The 20,075-nt window shown below is 36.6% G+C and overlaps 1 protein-coding gene across 1 annotated transcript; it reads left to right on the top strand.

Moving 5' to 3' along the window:
• The first annotated feature begins 7,366 nt into the window (after nucleotides 1-7,366).
• LOC149678969 (innexin inx2-like) lies at nucleotides 7,367-19,724 on the top strand. The gene is made up of 2 exons (XM_089836801.1): nucleotides 7,367-8,250; nucleotides 17,181-19,724. Exons 1-2 carry the CDS (start codon nucleotides 7,580-7,582, stop codon nucleotides 17,596-17,598), a joined length of 1,089 nt encoding a protein of 362 aa, XP_089692927.1. The 5' UTR covers nucleotides 7,367-7,579; the 3' UTR covers nucleotides 17,599-19,724.
• The last annotated feature ends 351 nt before the right edge of the window (nucleotides 19,725-20,075 follow it).

Raw genomic sequence — 20,075 nt, 5'->3', positions numbered from 1 at the left:
GGTGTAAATGGTTCAATTTAGCAGACGCCGCTAAAGCATTAGCGGATGGCGCAGTAGTCCTATTGTTTAAGATTAATTAAATGCTAATTATTATGAAATAAGAAATCATTTATTATTATAATATTTTTCCTTTTATATTTAGAAAAAGGCCATTCTTTTAAGCTATAATATTATGTTAACAGAACTTCTCCTTTAAAGTTTAATAACCTCTTTATTAAGTAGTGATTATAACGTTCATTTTAAAATATTGAATTGATAAACCAAATCAAAATACCGCAAATTCCACACACCCCAAAAAAAAATGGCTTTAAATAGTTGAAAAGAATGATCGATTGCGTCACCCAATTGTAAGAAATCAACATCCATATCACTTGTTAAGAAATAAACTCTCACTTGCCCCAGATACGTTAACAATATTTTTAACGCGCATCCGCCGTTGGGAAACCGTTTCTTTAAAAACCGCTAAGAAACTTTAATTATCCAAACATTTCTTAATTCAATTCTGTATTAACTTCGTAACAAACAAAGACGAATTATTGTTGACTGATTCTTTTATTCGAAACGTCAAACTCGAAAATGCTTCAAATGAAATAAACCACGTCGCTGGGTAAGTCTTGGGTTTTTTGTAAAACCAGACTCCCACCCATCAACCTAACTTAATTAATCTTGTTTCTTTTTATATTTTTATTTGTGCAGGCTTCTAAATTGTATAAATGAATCTAATTGAAACAATTTTTTACTCATGCTTAAAACCCAAAGTTTTATCATAAGTGTGTAAGATATAGAACTCACATTATTGTGGGGTTCTTGAACTTATTTTGGTTCAAATTTTAATTTATATCCAGCGTTAAAGTTAAATTTTGAACGGAAATATTTTTATCGAATAGAATTTATGGTACTCGAAAATGAACTGATAAAAATACTTCAATAAATGTTTGCTGAAATGAGAAGTTAAATTACCGAAAATACTATTAAAATAATTTTGAAATAAGTAATTGAAAATTTTTCCAAAAAAAAAACAACATTTTTTGTGATTTTTTTATTATTACTAATTTATAGGACGTTTACAAATTGTATAATTTAAATGACTTGGTAAATATTTCCCTAATTTCTAAATGATTCCATTCATTTAGAAAACTTCTCATACCTTCGAAACCAGACCTGTTACTCCGAAAGAAAAAAAAGCCCATAAATTTCAAAGTTGATTTTAAAGGGAATGCAAATTAACAATTTCATATCATATTTTAGCACGAAAGTGGTATTATGTTACACTTTCAAGTCTCTACTTTCAAAATATCAAGTTTTTAATGTAATTGAACCAAAGTTTCTATTTTTAAAATCCATTGAAAAATCACGAAAACTCAGTTTCGATATATCGATAATTTTGTCTTGTCGAGCTTGTTCGCCCGTTTGATGACATCACTATGACGCGAGGGAAAAAAGCGCGGCAATCCTATACGCGTCTCGAGCTTCTCGCCAGTCTAAACTTTGGGTCTGATAGCGGAGAGAGTGGTACCATCTCGCGTGAAAAATATATCTGTGACGTCAGCCTACGGGAAACGTGTTAGCCTTTCATAAAAAGTGGATTTCAAATGAAGAATTTTCAAATGCATATTGCGGCCAAATAACCAGAAATCGGAGAATTAAAAGCTTGATATTTTAGAATTCACAGAAATTAATTCTAACTTTTGTTATATAAATCAGAGGTTTTTGAAACGAAGCTTCTCATTCCATTTAAAAATATCGTTAAGATTTCTGAAAGTAACCTCATTTCTTTCACTAAATACAAGGATATTGGCAAGATAAAAAAGTTTCAACATGAACCGTAACATCAAACGGCCTTTTGACTTGTGATTGAATTTTTTTATTTGGTCTAATAATATTAGAAAGGGGTCTACGGCCTCTTAAAGATAGACAGGAGATCTAGCTTCGCGGCAGGATCGGCAGCAAATGTATTTTTAACCGACCGGTCAGATATTTGTCCAATTTATCCATCTTGTTGTTTTAATTTAATTACGTTACGCTCATACGATGTGGCTACTATTATGAGCCCAGCCCTTGGGTCATCTTGTTATATTCTTTTTCCATATGATGGTTTATGACACCCATGGTTCTATTCCAATACGCTTCATCTAAAGCAAAAATTAGCAGAACGACTCTATTTAAGTCAAGGAGTACACATCCTTGGTAGAGAAATTCAATAAGAGCTTCTTTAAAACTAGGAGGATATAGGGGTGAAGGAGTCTTCGACTGCCCGTTCTTAGAGCTCAGGTTTCGGCCTCTCCCATGGGAGATTCGTTTACGAGCACCTAGTGACCTTGGTTACGCGCATCACGTGACCACGCAAATCCCAATTCAAACAAGAGCGGGTTTTTCATGCTAGCTTAGGCCTTAGAAGCAACACCGCCTACATGTAGGTATTATCCCATTGGACCGAATCCCATTCGACCGAAACCGCTTTTTGGTTTTTTATGGAGAATATATTTAAATTTCCAGCCCAATGGCGGGTTTCTGCTGAATGGGAATTTATTTGAAAGAATTAGTTAATGAAATGTCTGTGAGGATTTCGAATCACCGCAGCAGCATGGTAGAATATCAGGCTTTTAATTCAGAGGCTCGGGTTCAAACCCAGAGAAGGAAATTGTAAGTTAAGTTAGGTTAATAATATTTTATAAATCATTTAACTATTCTACGCCTTTTCTAAAATATTTATGTTTAGCTTCATTGACTTCTCAAATAATATGCCTTTTCCAAAACATTACTGTTATGTTTGGTTAGGTTTGGTTTGGTTAAGTTAGGTTAGTAATATTTTATAAATCATTTAACAATGTTACGCCTTTTCCAAAATATTGATGTTTTATACCTTCATTGACTTCTCAATTAATATGCCTTTTTCAAAACTTTACTGTTATGTTATAGGTTTGGGTTCGTTATGTTAGGTTAGTAATATTTTACAAATCATTTTACTATGGTACGCCTTTTCCGAAATGTTCATGTTTAGCTTCATTGACTTCTCAAATAATATGCCTTTTCCAAAACATTACTGTTATGTTAGGTTTGGTTAGGTTAGGTTAGGTTAGGTTTGGTTTGGTTTGGTCAGGTTTGGTTAGGTTAGGTTAGGTTAGGTTAGGTTAGGTTAGGTTAGGTTTGGTTTGGTTTGGTCAGGTTTGGTTAGGTTAGGTTAGGTTAGGTTAGGTTTAGGTTAGGTTTAGGTTAGGTTTAGGTTAGGTTTAGGTTAGGTTTAGGTTAGGTTTAGGTTAGGTTTAGGTTAGGTTTGGTTTGGTTTGGTTTGGTTTGGTTTGGTCAGGTTTGGTTAGGTTAGGTTAGGTTAGGTTAGGTTTAGGTTAGGTTTAGGTTAGGTTAGGTTTGGTTGGTTAGGTTAGGTTAGGTTTAGGTTTGGTTTGGTCAGGTTTGGTTAGGTTAGGTTAGGTTTGGTTAGGTTTAGGTTTGGTTAGGTTAGGTTTAGGTTTGGTTAGGTTTGGCTTGGTCAGGTTTGGTTTGGTCAGGTTTGGTGAGGTTAGGTTTGGTTTGGTCAGGTTAGGTTAGGTTAGGTTAGGTTTGGTTAGGTTTGGTTTGGTTTGGTTTGGTTTGCTCAGGTTTGGTTAGGTTAGGTTAGGTTAGGGTTAGGTTTAGGTTAGGTTAGGTTAGGTTAGGTTACTTCTATTATTCGAACCTTACAGGAGGGATTTCTACAATTATAGTAACTAGTTTTATCCTTTTTCTTATTCAATTGAAACAAGTAGCCATTATTGATGTAAAGAAAGCCGCCTTTATTAGCAATTCTCTCCGTTATCAATCACTCTTAAAGTTAAATTTTGCATTTCAAACATCAATATATATATACAACGAAAACTGTAGGGTAAAAAAAGCCTTAAAAAAAGTGAAAACGTTTGCTTTTTAAATTTTGATATATATTTTCCTCAAACCGCACATTTGGGCTGTTTTCGATTGAATGGGAAACTCGTTCGGTCGATTGGGATTCGGTCGAATGGGACACAAGCTATATGTAGGCGGCGTTGTAAAAAGTAAGAGATTTGGGGAAAGAATGACATTTTTTAATGTTATCGGGTGTTAACTCTACTCTCCCACAGGCTTTAATCCATCTTAAACACTTTTTTACTTAAATTTTTGGTTTAGGGATAGAGTAAAAAAGCGTACCCTCTACAGCAGTTTTATCACAGAACAAATAATTTACAATTAATAAAAAATGAAATAATGATAAATGCTCCGTTAAACGGTTAAAGCACTAAAAAATGGAGCCTTTACCAAAAATGAAATCAGAAGAAAAGACGACGCCCGATGACGATGTGCGCGGAACTAGTTGCGCGGCTATGAATCTCCCAGAACGAGAGAGAACGGGGGGAAACCACGGCCGATAATCTGTAACCGTGTTTCAATGGGAAATCGGGCAGTCGAAGACTCCTTCACCCCTATATCCTCCTAGTTTAAAATGTCTTCAGTCGTTAAACATAAATTCGAAATAAAGTGTTTCCACGACCAGTTACCCCAATTGAATAGAGCTATCTCAGAAGACTTAGTGTGACGTCACCCATGCTATTTGCCCATAGAACCAAAGTGGCCCACTGACAAAGCTAAGCACTGACGCCACAACTAAGACAGCTCTATTGGTCAATTTTAAACTTTTCCATCCAATTAAAAAACTGGTTTTTGACCTTAGGGCAGTCTTACCCATTGTCCTGATGGGCACTGGCCCCTGGGCCCCCACCAAAGTATAGCCAATGAAGTGCCCTCCGTGATCACATATTTATCTCAATATGGGGACCAGTATACTGCATTATTTTCTCGGGGCCAGGCTTAAGACGTTACTGTTTCGACCTGTGCTATTTCCAAGACAGTTAGTTATCCAAGACTGATTAATGGCCGGGGGTTCGCGGACCCAACCTTGATCAACGCAACCAAACCACTTCTAAAACCGTTGCCTAGTGTTACTAATATCAACCATACAGTTTAGTCAAATTCGGTAACGGATTCTGAATGTGTATCGAAGAACTAAATTATAAACAAACAAACAAATCGCTTTCTAGGTTGTTTAAAGAGACTGGAAAGAAACCGGCACGAGTTTCCTGTCTATGTAGACAGTAAACATATTTAGTCTTTGGACCCAGCCGTATACAATATCTGTATGATGTTGTTTTTTAGAAACTAACCTTTTTTAAGTTTCTATTTCAATAGATCAATGCTTATTTAGGGGTTAATCGTAAAGTTCAAAATGCTACAGCTCTAGTATTGAACGTTATTAATAGGCTTAATGTCTAATCATTTAGTTCCGTCCTCACCTTGAGTGTGCTTAACCAAATTAATTTATTTTGCTAGTATTTGTTAGTGATTTGAACCAAGCTACACTGATTGAAGAATTTCGAAAATTAAAGAATTGTGACTTTGGATAAAGAAAATAAACATGGACACAAGCAAACAAAATCCACTTCGCAAGAAAATGCTTTATTTTTTTAAATATATCCAACCCAGTCTCCTCACACAAACTCTTTATCGAATCCGAATTAATCTGTAAAAATTCCAGTTACACTTAAAAAATAAAACCCTTCTTTAAAGGGAGGGTGAAGTGGAAAATCAAATGATTTTTTTATCGATTCTTCCACTAATTATAAGCCCAGTCTGCATAGGAAATACCTTACAATGATTTTAAATTCAAATTAGGTTCAGATTTTAAGGATAATTTGAAATAAGGACCTCTGACCAATCGCGTAACGCCCTGCCTTTCAGGTAACAAAATTCCAGCTGCACATCTCGCGCCACGATTATAACATTTTGTTAACAAGAAGACAGGGTGTTACGCGATTGGTCAGAGGTCCTTATTACAAATTATCCATAAAATCTGAACCTAATTATAATTTTAAAATAATTTGGAGGTATATTTCACTACGCACACTGGTCTTATAATATGTAGAAAAATAGATAAAAAATCACTGAGTTTTCCACTTCACCCTCCCTTTAACATGTGCAAATGCTTGGTGAGTTGGTATGGCGTCTTACCAAAGAGCATTTACGGGGGAAGTGAAACTGAGGGAGGGTTTTTAAGAAAATTACCGTTGACCCCACTCAAACATTTCTGCGAAAATACTAGAATACTATACTGATAAAGTAAAACAAGTAAGAAGAACTATTTTATTTCGGATGAGGTTCAGCATTGTGTATCAACACCCCTCTACTGTTTTATGAAGTGCACTTCTCAGACAAGAACTGGCCCTCTTCGTTTTTCAAAACTCCCTGGAACTAGCTTAGTTTAAAACTTTTAAAGTAGTAATAAAGTAGTATGATATTTAGTAGTAGAATAGTTTGAAAAATTCCCTCTAAACCTCCCAGCTTGGTATTATTCCATAGGGCATGGCCAAACCATTCGTTTGAAATAGGGTGGTTAGAAATTGTTTAGCCCCTATACTCTATGAAAAGGGCACAGTCATAAAGTGTTGAACTGCGAGGAAAATACCCACCAATTTTCGAAATTTTATAAAAATCACAATTTTCTTTTAAAGAAATTCTACGTCATACAAAATCACTAGTGCTAAAACATGCCAGGAGGAGTGACTGAAATAAATTTCATTCAGTAAAAGAACATACCAATAAGACTACCTCAGAAGCCTTAGTGTGACGTCACCCATGCTATTTTTCCTTAGAAATAAAGCGGTACCAAACATGGCCGCCCACTGCCAAAGCTAAGCCCGTGACATTTTACCTAGGCACTGACGTCACAACTGAGATTAGCTCTAATAGCGTTTTCCTTTGGGTCCTCGCGGAGCGCTCCCATGGAGGAATAAAACTAGGAGATCCTATTCTTCAAAAACAGTCTTTAACGAAGCTGGAAACTACTAATACCATTTTTATTGCTCCTTGGGAGCGCTCCGCAAGGACACAAAGGAAAACGCTATAAAAATGGCCCTATAGAGCTATCTCAGTAGCCGTAGTGTGACGTCACCCATGCTATTTGCCCGTAGAACCTAAGTGGTACCGAATATGGCCGCCCACTGCCAAAGCTAAGCCCGTGACGTTTTACCTAGGCACTGACGTCACAACTGAGATAGCTCTATATGCCAAATCCCTACATGGGATTTCCAATTAAAACATTTTCAGTAACATTTTTTGGAAATAATTCGCCCAGCCACAAAATTCGCTAAATACTTAATTATATGCAAATATTACATTTCCAAAAAATGCCCTAACCGTCCCACAGTACAGAATATATCCCACGACTTGGTAGCACATTTAAAAAAACAAACTTTATACTTTTGAGAAGAACATAATAAACTTTTGAGACGGTCCCCGGTTAGAAAAAAAAAACGAGTTAGGGGGGCAAAGTTTCATCAACGGCCTCCGGTTTTCCCGCTGACTCGAACTCACTCGGTGCCTTTCTAGAAAGTTTGGAAAGAGGAAATTTTTCGGCTGCCCCTGTAGTGTGTTAACTCGCGATGCGCTGGATGCCACGCTACTAAATTCTCTCGAGAACTGTAAAATTTTAGCGTGTATCAGTGCAATAATAATCCTTGATTTTATCGGTTTAATTATTTTTACTCCCCAAGTTTGAAAGTCCGAGTATTAGCTAACAATGGATCAACTCTTTGGTTCACTAAAGAGTTTTTTCAAGGCGGATTCGACCATAATCGATAATAACGTGTTCAGGTTGCATTACAAGTTAACCGTAATTATCCTGATCGCGTTTAGTTTATTAGTGACCGGTAGACAGTACATCGGTGACCCGATAGATTGTATATCGCGAGACGACATACCTTCGAACTTACTGGACACGTTTTGTTGGATCCATACTACATTTTCCGTCGAAGAAGCGTGGCACAAGAAAGTTGGCGAAGAAGTTCCTTACCCCGGTGTGGATCAGTACAAAAAGGGTGAAAAACGGACCTACCACGCGTACTATCAATGGGTCTGCTTTGTCCTCTTTCTACAAGCTATGCTTTTCTACGTCCCACGTTATTTCTGGAAGGCTTTCGAAGGAGGAAGGGTCAAGCATTTGATTTTGGGTCTTAACTGTCCTATCATGTCCGAAGACCAGAAAAGCGGTAACCGTCGTCTGCTCGTAGAGTATTTCGCCTTGAATTTGAACAATCACAACGTGTACTTTGTCATTTACGTTATTTCCGAGATGATGAATTTTATTAACGTGGTTGGTCAGATGTTTTTGATGGACAAGTTTTTGGGAGGTCATTTTACTTCTTACGGATCCAAAGTCTTGGCTTTCACTGAATGGGATTGGACGCTAAGGTAAGCTTTTTTTTCCTTATTATACTCGCAAATTAAATAAGCCTAAATTATGAATACAATATTTAGAATGACCTACTATCCCAAAATAAATAAATAAATAGATAAATTTATTCATTTCATTCGATTAAAAACCAAGTAGATAAATTGGGATATAAGGGAAATTTTGCGTCTTCTAAAATAAAAGCAGGAATTTATTCATTTCAACCATTAGTAAATAACTTTCTTACATTGGGCAGTTTTTGTGGCCGGCAGCGTGGGAAATGACCAGTTTAAATATTCCTGGTCCAGTTTAAAAATTAAATCGGAGTGGGGTCAGTGGTAGACCACTAAGTAAATTCAAAAGTAACCAAGAGTCCAGACATAAACTCAAATATTTTAGGCCTAATTAGCCACTCTTTAGTTTAGCAGACCACGTGCCCTTGTCAATGGTCATGGACCAGTTTATTTTTTACAAGCTGGCCTAATGTTCAGTTTAAAAAAAATCCTTACCCACCCTAGTGGCGGGGCATCTGACGTCATAGCTCCTCCAGCCAGAGAGAATTTAGAAGGGGAGTGGAAGGGGTGGTTTGGAATGTAGCGCAACGTCGTCTGCTAAACGTTATCTAGGCAGGTCGATTTCCGGTATGATGCGTTTGTAACAGAGAGATTTTAGAACACGTGACCGGAAACTCGCCTACCCCAAAAAGCTCAACGCGACATCTTGTTTGGGCGTCATCACGTTTAATAGAGTCAAAGGGGGGCTTTCCACTCCCCTTCTAAATTCTCTCTGCTCCAGCTTTCAGTTGGAGGAGGAGCTGAGTCTCGTGACATAATTTACGTTGCCATATTGGTGGGTTTAAAGCAGGAATGAAGCTGAGACCACCCAATATGGTTACCAGAACAGCGGTAAGACTTGGGAGGGTGTGACGTACTAGTATCCCATCTGAAAGCATGGTCAGATCAGGTTTGAGTCTTTAGAACTTTCCAATTGGATATTCATGGTTGAAATGAATTATTTATATAATAAAGTGGGAGGAAAGAAGTCCTTCCATCTCTGCTTTCCCCCGTCCATTTCTGAATAAGTTAAGCAAGTAAACAACAATATAAATAAATAAGTGAATAAGTAAACAACCGCTTAGATTCACAAAGCGACCATAGTCATATAAATAATTCAGTATCTCTCTTGTATCATGATTGTATGAAATTCTATAGAAACGATAGATAAGATTCAAAGTTCTGATAACGACATCATGATAATAGGTGAATTGATTAGATTAAGCTGCTGATTAAAAATGATAGAAATGTATGTACCTTATAGATAATTTACACAAATGGAGGATTCATACCATTTACACCAGAAGACTAGGCTACCTTGAGGACAAACAGACTTGTTTCTGTCCTCTAGGTAGCCCGGCCTCCAGGTGTGAATGGTATGAATCCTCCATTTGTGTAAACAATCTATTGGCCAAGAGAGGACTTTTATCTTTTGTATGATAGTTTGCACTAAAGAAGTTATTTCAGAAATCTTTAATCTACAAAGTTATTTACCCCTTTTGATTTTAACTTCTGCAAACAATTAACACCAATCGACAGATAATATCCGGTTTTACCCTGTCAATATTTAGCTAAGAAATTATGATACCCGAGTTTGGATTTTTTTCATATTTCTAACTTAGCGAATTTATTTAGTAATGATAGGAAATTGAAATGTATCACTATATCACGTGACCCGAGATCCGACTCTGCGTGAGAGAAAACTATAATTATGCCTAGAATAGACCATTCCATTAAATACTTGAAAATAAACAAACGCACATGGGAGGGGGCTGCTGTCCCTCAAGCAGCAACACTGCCTCTCGCGGTACTTCTTGGTGCGAGGGCTATACTTTTCGATTGCGGGTTCGACCAATGGACCATGGATAAATGATGCGCGTGAGGAAATTTGTTTTCACGCTGTAGGATAGGCAACTCACTATCGCAGACGGCAGATTATTCTTATTATTCGATATATACTCTGTTCCAGCTTCGTTTGTCAGCACGCGCAAGGCAAAGTCTCTATATAACGTAGCTTTATGTGTGCTGACAACAGACTAAAGCAATAATTTTTTTCAGGACCTAAAATCTCGATATTTAAATCCTGAAAAATGAGTGTTTCTTTCGTCTCTTGTCAGCACGCACAAAGCTATGTTATATAGAGACCTTGATTTGCTCGTGCTGACAACTGAAGCTGAAACAGAGTATATATCGAATAAGGTGCCGTCTGAAATAGGGAGTTGCCTATCCTACAGTATAAAACCAAATTTCCATTATTCATGCCTGAAACTTGTGTTTGCTTCTCTTATGGCGTTAATGGAATGGTCTAGAGATAGGGTAATCGCAGCCCTCTGCCTTCGACTGTATTAAGCTCTATGGGGTAATAACATGGGGTGCCATTAGTCTATAGTAAGCAATCAAGTGTTGACAGTCATTCGTGAATGCAATTCAAACGCTATCTACAAGACACTGAAAAGCTTGTTTATCAATTCGATTTTGATAATTTAGTTTAAAACCTAAGATGATTGCACAAATTCCTGGCAATACTGAAGCGCAGTTAAAATTAAGAACAGGGGTGGGGCAATTTTACTTCTTGTCCTTAAGTTTCCTGTGGCTGTATTCTGGTTGCTGGGCCTTGGTCAGTATTCACGCATTAGATGCTAGGGGCTAATGGAAGGGAGGTGATACTTTTCCGGCAAAATTCGACCTGGGTAAGCCTTGAAAAATATTTTGCGGTAGCGAGCAGTGTTGCCAACTCAGTATTAGCCCGGAATAGGTTTTTTAATTGAAGAAAAGCAACGTCACCTCAGCTTCCACGCATGCTTGAAATTCATGTAAGAATATTGAATAGTGTTGGAGTTGAACTGCTTCCGTTCTGCTGGAAAAACCATACCAGGAGAGGTTTATTTAGTTTAATTGAATTAAATTTCACCAACACATCGGATATGAAGTTTTCACCAAATTGGCTACGGCAAAGTGTTGTAATGTTCTCTGAGTCAAGCTGGTCAAGTACTGATTCAATGTGAACCGCATGCCTTTCTCTCTGCAATCTCTTCACTCACCAATGGCCTAGCAACACTGCGGGAACCAAAAAAAAGCTCCTTTAGTGGTGGAAACTTTATATTACTTGTGCAGAAGAAATACTCTTCTTGGTAAAACGACAAACAGAGATTAACACCATAGTTTCGTAAATCAAGCATTTGTCCGACCCCTCGTTATATTTCAGAACCGCGCTTAAGAAATTTGAAGATAGAGCAGGGCAGCATACTCTTATCTGTATGACCCTCGGGAGTTGTAAATAGAAAACAGGTGTGGCAGTAGAGAATGAGATCTCCCTGACCCTTATTCTATTCATCGTTTTTCGAGCTTCTTCTTTGAAGTCACAATAGAATTTTTTACCCCACTTTATAGGAAATTTTTTACTATGGAAGCATAAGTAGCAAAACTCTTAATAATAAGTATGCCGCTTGGAGAAATTAAGTGGACAGCTCCTTAATTTTGGTAGTGAAACCGCGAACCTTGCCTAATTAGTGCCATTAATAACACATGGCTTTTCCGGTCGTAGTACGTTACGGGATGTTCAAGAACATCAATGGCTTCCGGGCCGTTGTTTTGTAGGAGGCGCAATTAGAAATTTACGCGGGAACCAAGGCTTAGATTAGCGAGCGTATCGTTTAGGTTTAAAAATCTTGTCATTATGAGTCTGGCCAACTCGCCTCTTGCGCCCTGGTGTTGTTTGCTTGTCTTATGGAATTAAAGGGACTGCGAAGAAGCTATCGGCGGGCGGGTAAAAATTATTTGAAATACGTCACAGGCACCACGTGACAACAAGATGCAAAGACTCCACATAGTGGGACTGGACACCTTGTCCTTGTTTTTCGCGAGATTGCAGCGCCAATTCCGCAAAGTGCTTGTTTTCGAAATAAAACGAACCATGCTTCTTTGAACCACGCCTATCCTCGGTCACGGTGACTCTGACGTATTTCAAATAATTTTTACCCACCCGCCGATGCCTTCTTTACAGTCCCTTTAATGGAATGGTCTATTTGAATTCACTTGACTATTTGAAAATTGTATGTTAAATGCGATTTTCCGTGTCTTGAATAACTTGAAACACGGCAGGAATGTGTACCAGCAAGTACGACTACAATAGCTATTACAACAGAACCAAGGCTTACAGAACTGTTTTCACGTTCCTGAGTGAATTCTCAATAATTGGGTGGTGAAAAACTGAAAATAGGTTGTCCCAAACAAAATAATGGAAAGTGGCATACTTATCTAAGGGATTTAACTTCTTATGGTAGTGGAATAGTGAAAGATTTTGGAAAACGGTAGCTCAGAATAGTTTGTCGTGCCCTTGTACTATACCTGCATCCCACGGATGCTATGGTCCTTTCAGTTCTAGCTGTCTCTGATTCGTATAGTATTGGCTCTGTTGGTGGGATGACGCTCTTGTTATTAACAGCAATCGACCCTACCTTCTATTCCAGTAGTATTTTCTCTGCTGTAGTGTTTTTCAACCCTTTGTGAAATGTGTTTCAAAACCAAATGAAAATTTCCCGTGATTTTTATCTACACTATAGAGATATTTCAGATGGGATAGTAGTACGTCACACCCTCCCTAGTATTACCGCTGTTCTGGTAGCCATATTGGGTGCTCTCAGCTTCATTCCTGCTTTAAACCCACCAATATGGCAACGTAAACTATGTCACGAGACTCAGCTCCTCCTCCAACTGAAAGCTCTATGTGGTACGAGAAAGTACGTCCAGTTCTAGGGGTGTGCGATGCATTTGCCATTATATTTGGAGTATGAGCTTTTTTATAAGCTTTGGTATTTGTTACACTAATGTTTGGCCAAGAATTTAGTTCAAGCACGTGGTAATAGGGACTTGGCAGTACTCTGTAATGCAACCTGACTCTAGCTGCAACTCATTCTAGAAAGGATACCAAGAGGGGGTCGGAGAAGGGGCTGAAATAGCTTCTACTAAACCAAAAATATACTAGAATGGCGACAGGGGGTGTAGCTATGCCGAAATCGCAAGTCCCTATAATGTATTCAATATTCCTATAGACAAATACAGGCGTTCGATTTTATAAATATTCAACGAAGAGTCTAAAAACAGTTTTGTACGTTGAATGGTTTTTGCGAGGGGGTAGACGCTCTGGATCTCTGTGTACACGTGTTCAAAAGAGTTCAGCTTTGACTAGAGATGTGAAATTACCGTAATTTTTAAAAATGGTAATTTACCGGGTAAATTACCGAAAAATTACCGGTAAATTACCGATTAAAATTTCGAAATTCAAAAAATTACCGTAATTTATGGTATTTTATGTTTTAACAGGCTTATTACGGCGGTAATTTTGTAATTTACCGGTAAATTACCATTCTAAAATTACGGTAAGATATAAAGCGGTAATTTACGCGATATTTGGTAAAATACCAGTAATTTACGGACGGTAAATTACGGACTCACATCTCTAGTTTTGACAGTACATTGAGTTGAAAGCCTTCGGAACTTACAGTTCAGCTTTGACAGTGCATCGAGTTCAAGACATAGTGTACACCTGAGTTCTCAAGTGTCTACCCCCTCGGGTTTTTGAGATAGCAGCCCGTCCATGTCCCTAGTGTGGTGTTAATTGTTCTTCTATGAAAAATTCGACAAATACTATTGCACACCCTAAGTTTCACACGTGTTTTTCAAAGAGAATATAGGACTTCAAAGTAGGCATGGAGTTACAACCCATCGTTTTCAAAGTGTACATTTATCGACAAACTCCCACTTTTGCACAAAGTTACTTTCGTGTCTTGTATTTTTATACAAGAAATGCAAGTAACGGAGAGAGGGTTTTCGGGGGACAGATCCTGATAGGGGTGGAATAATGTTGGAAACATCTGTCGAAGCTTATTTTTCGTAAACAATGTTCATAGACTGAAGAAATCTCGTGTTTCGCTGTCATTGGTTTTGTGAAATTTGTCTGCTTGCTGAATTTCCTTTTGTAAGGCTGTGAAATAGTTTTTCAAATTGACATGGAGGCCAGTAAAATCTAAGGTACTTCATTTAACAAACTGCTAATTGTCTATTTAATACTGTAATCGTACTAAGCAACTTTAAATTATGTGTTCACCAGGATCACTAGCATCCCAAGCATGTAGTTCTAAATTTCCACCGTTTCTTAGTTTTTTTTAACTGGACATTTGAATTACCCAGTGGTCCCCACTCAAACCCATGTTCAGCAGACTGTAAGACAGATAACAGGGCAGTTGCTAGAGGCTATCAAAGGGACCCCGAGGGAACGCGCTTATCCGTAACAAGCCCCCTATAGAGAGCTTTCAGTTTGAAGTCTCGTGACATAATTTACGCCGCAATATTGGTGGGTTTAAAGCAGGAATGAAGCTCAGACCACCAAAATATGGCTACCAGAACAGCGGTAAGACTTCGGAGGGTGTGACGTACAACTATCCCATCTGAAAGCTCTCTATTTAAATTCCTAGTAATTTGCAAGAAGGTGCATCCATTCCATTGTACAGACGTTTGAAAGGACTTAACGTTACCCGGCCGCCAAATTCCATTTATTTAAAGCTATGTCTATTGTCTTTGGATCCGGCTATTCTGTCTTCAGAATACTCTATTTTAGCCCCGAATTTTAAAAATGGGCTATTTTTAGTAGACCTGCAGTTTTCCTCTAGTTAGGTAACTGTCCCATTAATCGTTGGCGCAGTGACCGCAGTCACTGAAATACGTACCGGTGTACGATACAGGGTTGCCACAGTACCTGGAATAGTCAGGGAATTTGATAATTGTTGTTAAAGTTAGGGAAAAGTCAGGGAATTTCCGTTGCATATCGACTTGAGAAAATGTGTAGTCACGGCCAACTTGGCGCACCAGCTCAAATACGGGACAATTATAAGGTTCTATAGGCGTACATTAACTGTTTCTGATAGTTCGTTATAAAGTTTTATTAACTACTAAATAGTGGTTTCAATTAAAAACAAGTACAAAGCTGATGATCCATAAGGAATTTTTGAAGGCTGCATCGAGGGGGAAGACACTTGAGAACTCAGGTGTACAATATGACTAGAACTCAATGCACTGTCGAAGCTGAACTCTGAGTTCCGAAGGATTTGAACTCTATGCTCTGTCAAAGCTGAACTCTTTTGAACTCAGGTGTACACAGAGATCTAGAGCGTCTACCCCCTCGGGCTGCATGCATTCTGTTAGTGTAAGTTTGAAAATTGGTCAGGGAAATTTCCTTTAGATGGTCAGTGAAAACCTGGAAAAGTCAGGGAATTTGGAATGAAAAATCTGTGGCAACCCTGCGATAACCAAGGTCTAAATCCTTAAGCTTACACGTTTATCATTTTGGTACGCCCGTTGGAACTATTAAGCTAGTTGGCCAGAGCCCAGAACGTTTTCCGAAAAGCCAATGTGAAAGTTGCAAAAATCTGTTTCATTTTATATTTATTTAACATTGGAATATTTCCATCCAAGTGAATTAGAATTACCCCTGGAGGCAATCACAGTTGGATACCCTACCTTATTTTTTTATTATTGAACAATCCCTTGTCTACTGTTGAGACTGATCGATTTGAAATAGCAATTTTCTACGGTTACCTCCTACTTAACTATATAGAAGAGGCTAATTTCGTGACGTTGGCTACGGTTCAAGGATATTTGAACAAATTCATTGGCATACGACGACAGATTTCGATAAATAGCAAGCTATACTTCTCGAGTCGTATCCGACTGGCCTATTGCCAACAATATCCCCTACTTAAATCCACTCCGTCTTGCTAAGTTCTGTCTCACAATAAAATCGTATTTCCTGGTAAACCTTTTGCAGTTTCATTAATAACACTGTCATTTTACGCCTTATTTTATTTCACTAAAGCGTGTGTAATCGTTAGTTAAGGTGTCTCGTACCCCGTGACAAATTGAAAATTCAATTATGCAAATTACTAAACCATAAAATTACTTTCTTTTTACTATTTGTCTTTATTCAGCGGGTCTGTCCTTTAAGCTACCTAAGAATCTACGTTTTAGTTTCAATTACCTCCTTGATTTAATTGAAAAATTCGATACTACCTTTGAGTTTAAAACTAATAGTGAATTTTAACTTAAATATAAATTCAATTAAACCTAGGTTATACTTAAGCCTCGTTTACACGAGACACTTTGGAACAGGTTTGGAAAGGCCTAACCCTTTTTGAAAAATATTATTTGCATTTTCTCGTGAAAAATATCTGCTTTTAACAGCGTAATATTATTTTTTTTTTTACTTTCCAAAACGGTTTAAAACGGTTTCAAAGTGTCTCGTGTAAACGCGGCTTTATAGAATTTGAGCGGCTGAAAATGATTATCAGATGTCACTCAAATACAATAGTCAAATTCCTTAATATAATAAAAGTTTGAACTCCTTTAATCTTGTTTGTTCATACCATAAGACTAATGTTTACCAGTATGTTTGGAATATTTATGTTTGCGAGAGAATTATTAGATAAAACTATGAACTACTTTATGTACACCAAAGGGAGGGTTTAAATTGAAGAGAAATGAATTGCCCCAAGAAACAAATATGATTAGACCAAATTTCGGTTTACATCTGAATATTTTGCTATGCCCAACCAGGATAAAATAGAAACAACTTAGGGAATCTTTCTCTCCAATGTGCAACTTTGAGAAGTGGGCGGGAATTTTGTAAGCCAACGACACTCCGTTAATGGTGACGACAATGAAGAATGATAAAAGTTCCTCCCACATCTCGAAGTATCCTCGTTGCACCATAAAGATTCATTGTGTACCTTCTATGTTTTCCTTCCCTTGTGCAAGCTAAATCCAGTTCTAGTTACACATAGTGGAAAATATTATTTTGTACCACTGCAGTTTAATAATAAAGAATACTCTTTGCTGTATTACAGATACGACCCCATGATCCGTGTCTTCCCAAGACTGACAAAATGTACCTTTCACCGATATGGTCCTTCCGGCGATGTCCAGACGCACGACTCAATGTGCATTCTACCCATCAACATCGTCAACGAAAAAATCTACGTATTCTTGTGGTTCTGGTTCGTCATTTTGGCCGTACTCTCTGGACTGGTGCTCGTCTACCGGGCCTTGGTCATTGCCTTACCGCGCATGCGTTTGGTCATCCTGCACTCCAGAGCCAGGTTGACTAACAAAGATTACCTCGAAGTAGTCGTGGACAAGTGCAAACTGGGAGATTGGATGATGTTAAGCCTACTCTCGAAGAATCTCGATCCAATGAATTTCCGCGATTTAATCGCCGAACTCGCTCGTAGATTGGAGACGAATAAACCATTGGAGAATCCTTGAACCCAAAAACAAAATTAACAATCAATCAATCATTAAATAGACCAAAATTTAACACCACGGTTTATTTCCAGTACACAAAACTGGTTTGTTTTTAAAAGCGGAGTATTTAAGTTACACAATCCACTTTTTCCACCGAAATTTAGGAAATTTAACCCAACACCCTAACCTAGATATTGGTTAAAAAAATACAGAAATCTCGTTCTGAACTTTAATGCCAATGCCCACGCGTTCGTTATTTATCAATCAAGTTTTAAACTTTTTTAAATTCAGAATATATGCTATGCTTTCAAACCAAAGCAGAATAAAAATCAAAAACCTCGTTTTTTTATTATAGTTAAGTTTTTGGGCAGAAGGTTAATTAAAGTTAAATCAAATTCATTTAATATGAATCTCAAAGATGATAGGTAAGTAAAGTTTGATTTTTAAGAACCTTAAATATGGTAGGTTAATTTTTTGGATTGTGTAACGGTTAAATGCTTTGTGAAATTGAAATCTCCGAGCATACTATTTTTATACTTAAAGAAACAATCGGAGTTATTTCATACATTAATGCTCTCAAATATTTCAGGAGGGTGCTTCTCTATTATTAAACAAATTAATTAATGCTAGTTCACGTATCGCGAACTTAATTAAAATTTATTTCAACGTAATATTTCATTAATATTTTTTTGAATTGATTTATTTTATCGTTTATTTTTTTGAAGGTCTAGCGTAGGGTTAACAACCTCAGTTTTTCATGGTCATTAAAAAAGGTATATCGACATTAGATTTTTACCTTTGGAAATCTTACAGAAATTAGCAACATTAAATCTTTATTCTTTATACAATTATACAAAATGTTTAATAACATTTTACAATTGTTAATTAAGAATTGTAGATTTTGAAATAATTATAGATGACTGATAGCAATCACGTTTAGTTAAAAAATTATGTTCAAATTTTGAAGTCTCAAATATTCTTTGAAATCATGATAAAATGTTACCAGATTTGCCTTAATTTAAGCGACTTTGGATCATTTATGCAAAATTGTTCAATTTGAAAAAATTCCAAACACAAATCATCGATAATTTTTTTGGGACTTCACAATGAATAATTTTATGTTAATTTTATGAATTACACTCTAGTGAATCTCTTTAAAAGGGTTAAAGTTCATAATGTAACGATTTTTTACACACAAACTCAAATCAATGAGGAGACATCTCAACGAAGAATTATGAGCAATTAAAAATTGTGCTCAATAAAATCATGTATTTCAATCATCAAATAGTTAGGGACCAAAAAATTATATTTTTCCTATAAAAAAACATCATTTTAAAAGCAAAAAAAAGATTCCTATAAATGTTTGTCATATTTTCATAAAAAGGCATATTTTACATTACAATTCGCGATACAAGAAAAGTGCCAAAAAAAATGCGACTAATTCCATGATAATTAATTTACCTTCAAAATATTTTTATGTATCTTAATTTCAATATCAAGTTATGTATTGATTTAATAACAAACGCTTTTAGCAATAAAATAGGCCGTCCCTTGTCACACTCACTACTTTAAGTAAGCATATTTTTGTTTTTGAAATTTGGTCTATTTTTGATCTACTACGTTAATTGAAAGACCTTTTGGTGCTATGTTAAGATTAACGTCAACGTAATAAGTGCAGTGCAGAAGTACCTGTCTTCAAACGGACCTGAATATGCTAATTAACTGTAATATGTTAATTTAATGCAATCGTGTAACTAAGGTGCCTTGAATTTCTGCATTTAATAGTACCTGTCTTCGAACGAATCTGAATATGCTAATTAACTATAATCTGTTAATTATAACGCAATCATGTATGTAACTTAGGTGCCTTTGAATTTCTACATTTTTATAGTTTATTTTTGTAATAAACAAAATTATATACTCAAAACTGTTGTAGAAGTAATTGAAAGCATAATGGTTTAATTTGAAATAATACTGCCCTCCAATTATTTTATATGCCATATTACTTATCTGTCTTAGGTTTTTATTGCAAATTGTGTTCATTTTTTTTTTCTTTATTTACGATATTTTTGAATGGTTTTCTACTTGTTAAGATCTTTTCGAAGTTTTCAAAAAAAAAACTATTTGAAATAAAATATTTAGACATATTTGCTTGTCTTAGTTTTTATCAAACTTTATTTTGTTGTTCATCAAAAAATTACAATGCTGATTAATAATTAAATATAGTCTTTGATCATATGGTTTGAGATCAAAAAGGATGAGAACCTTTTCAGTGGCAATTATGAGAAAGTAGTCACGTGTTTTAGATGCTATTAACGCGTCAGCTTCATGTGTGAATTTGTGAAAGTGCACGAGGCGATATTCATCCATATCTATGTGACTTGTTCATCAACGCATGGCTCATATACATTTACCATAAGATCATAAGATATGTTCCATAAGTTTGCCACCGATTATTGAGAGCTTGTCATGAAGTGATTCAGGTGAAACGTCATAGA

This window comes from Phalangium opilio, unplaced genomic scaffold (genome assembly GCF_054372755.1).
Source record: "Phalangium opilio isolate 3A_F unplaced genomic scaffold, DU_Popi_V2 ptg000042l_1, whole genome shotgun sequence".
Classification (NCBI taxonomy): Eukaryota; Metazoa; Arthropoda; class Arachnida; order Opiliones; family Phalangiidae; genus Phalangium; species Phalangium opilio.
This window is presented reverse-complemented; position numbering and strand designations above follow the sequence as displayed.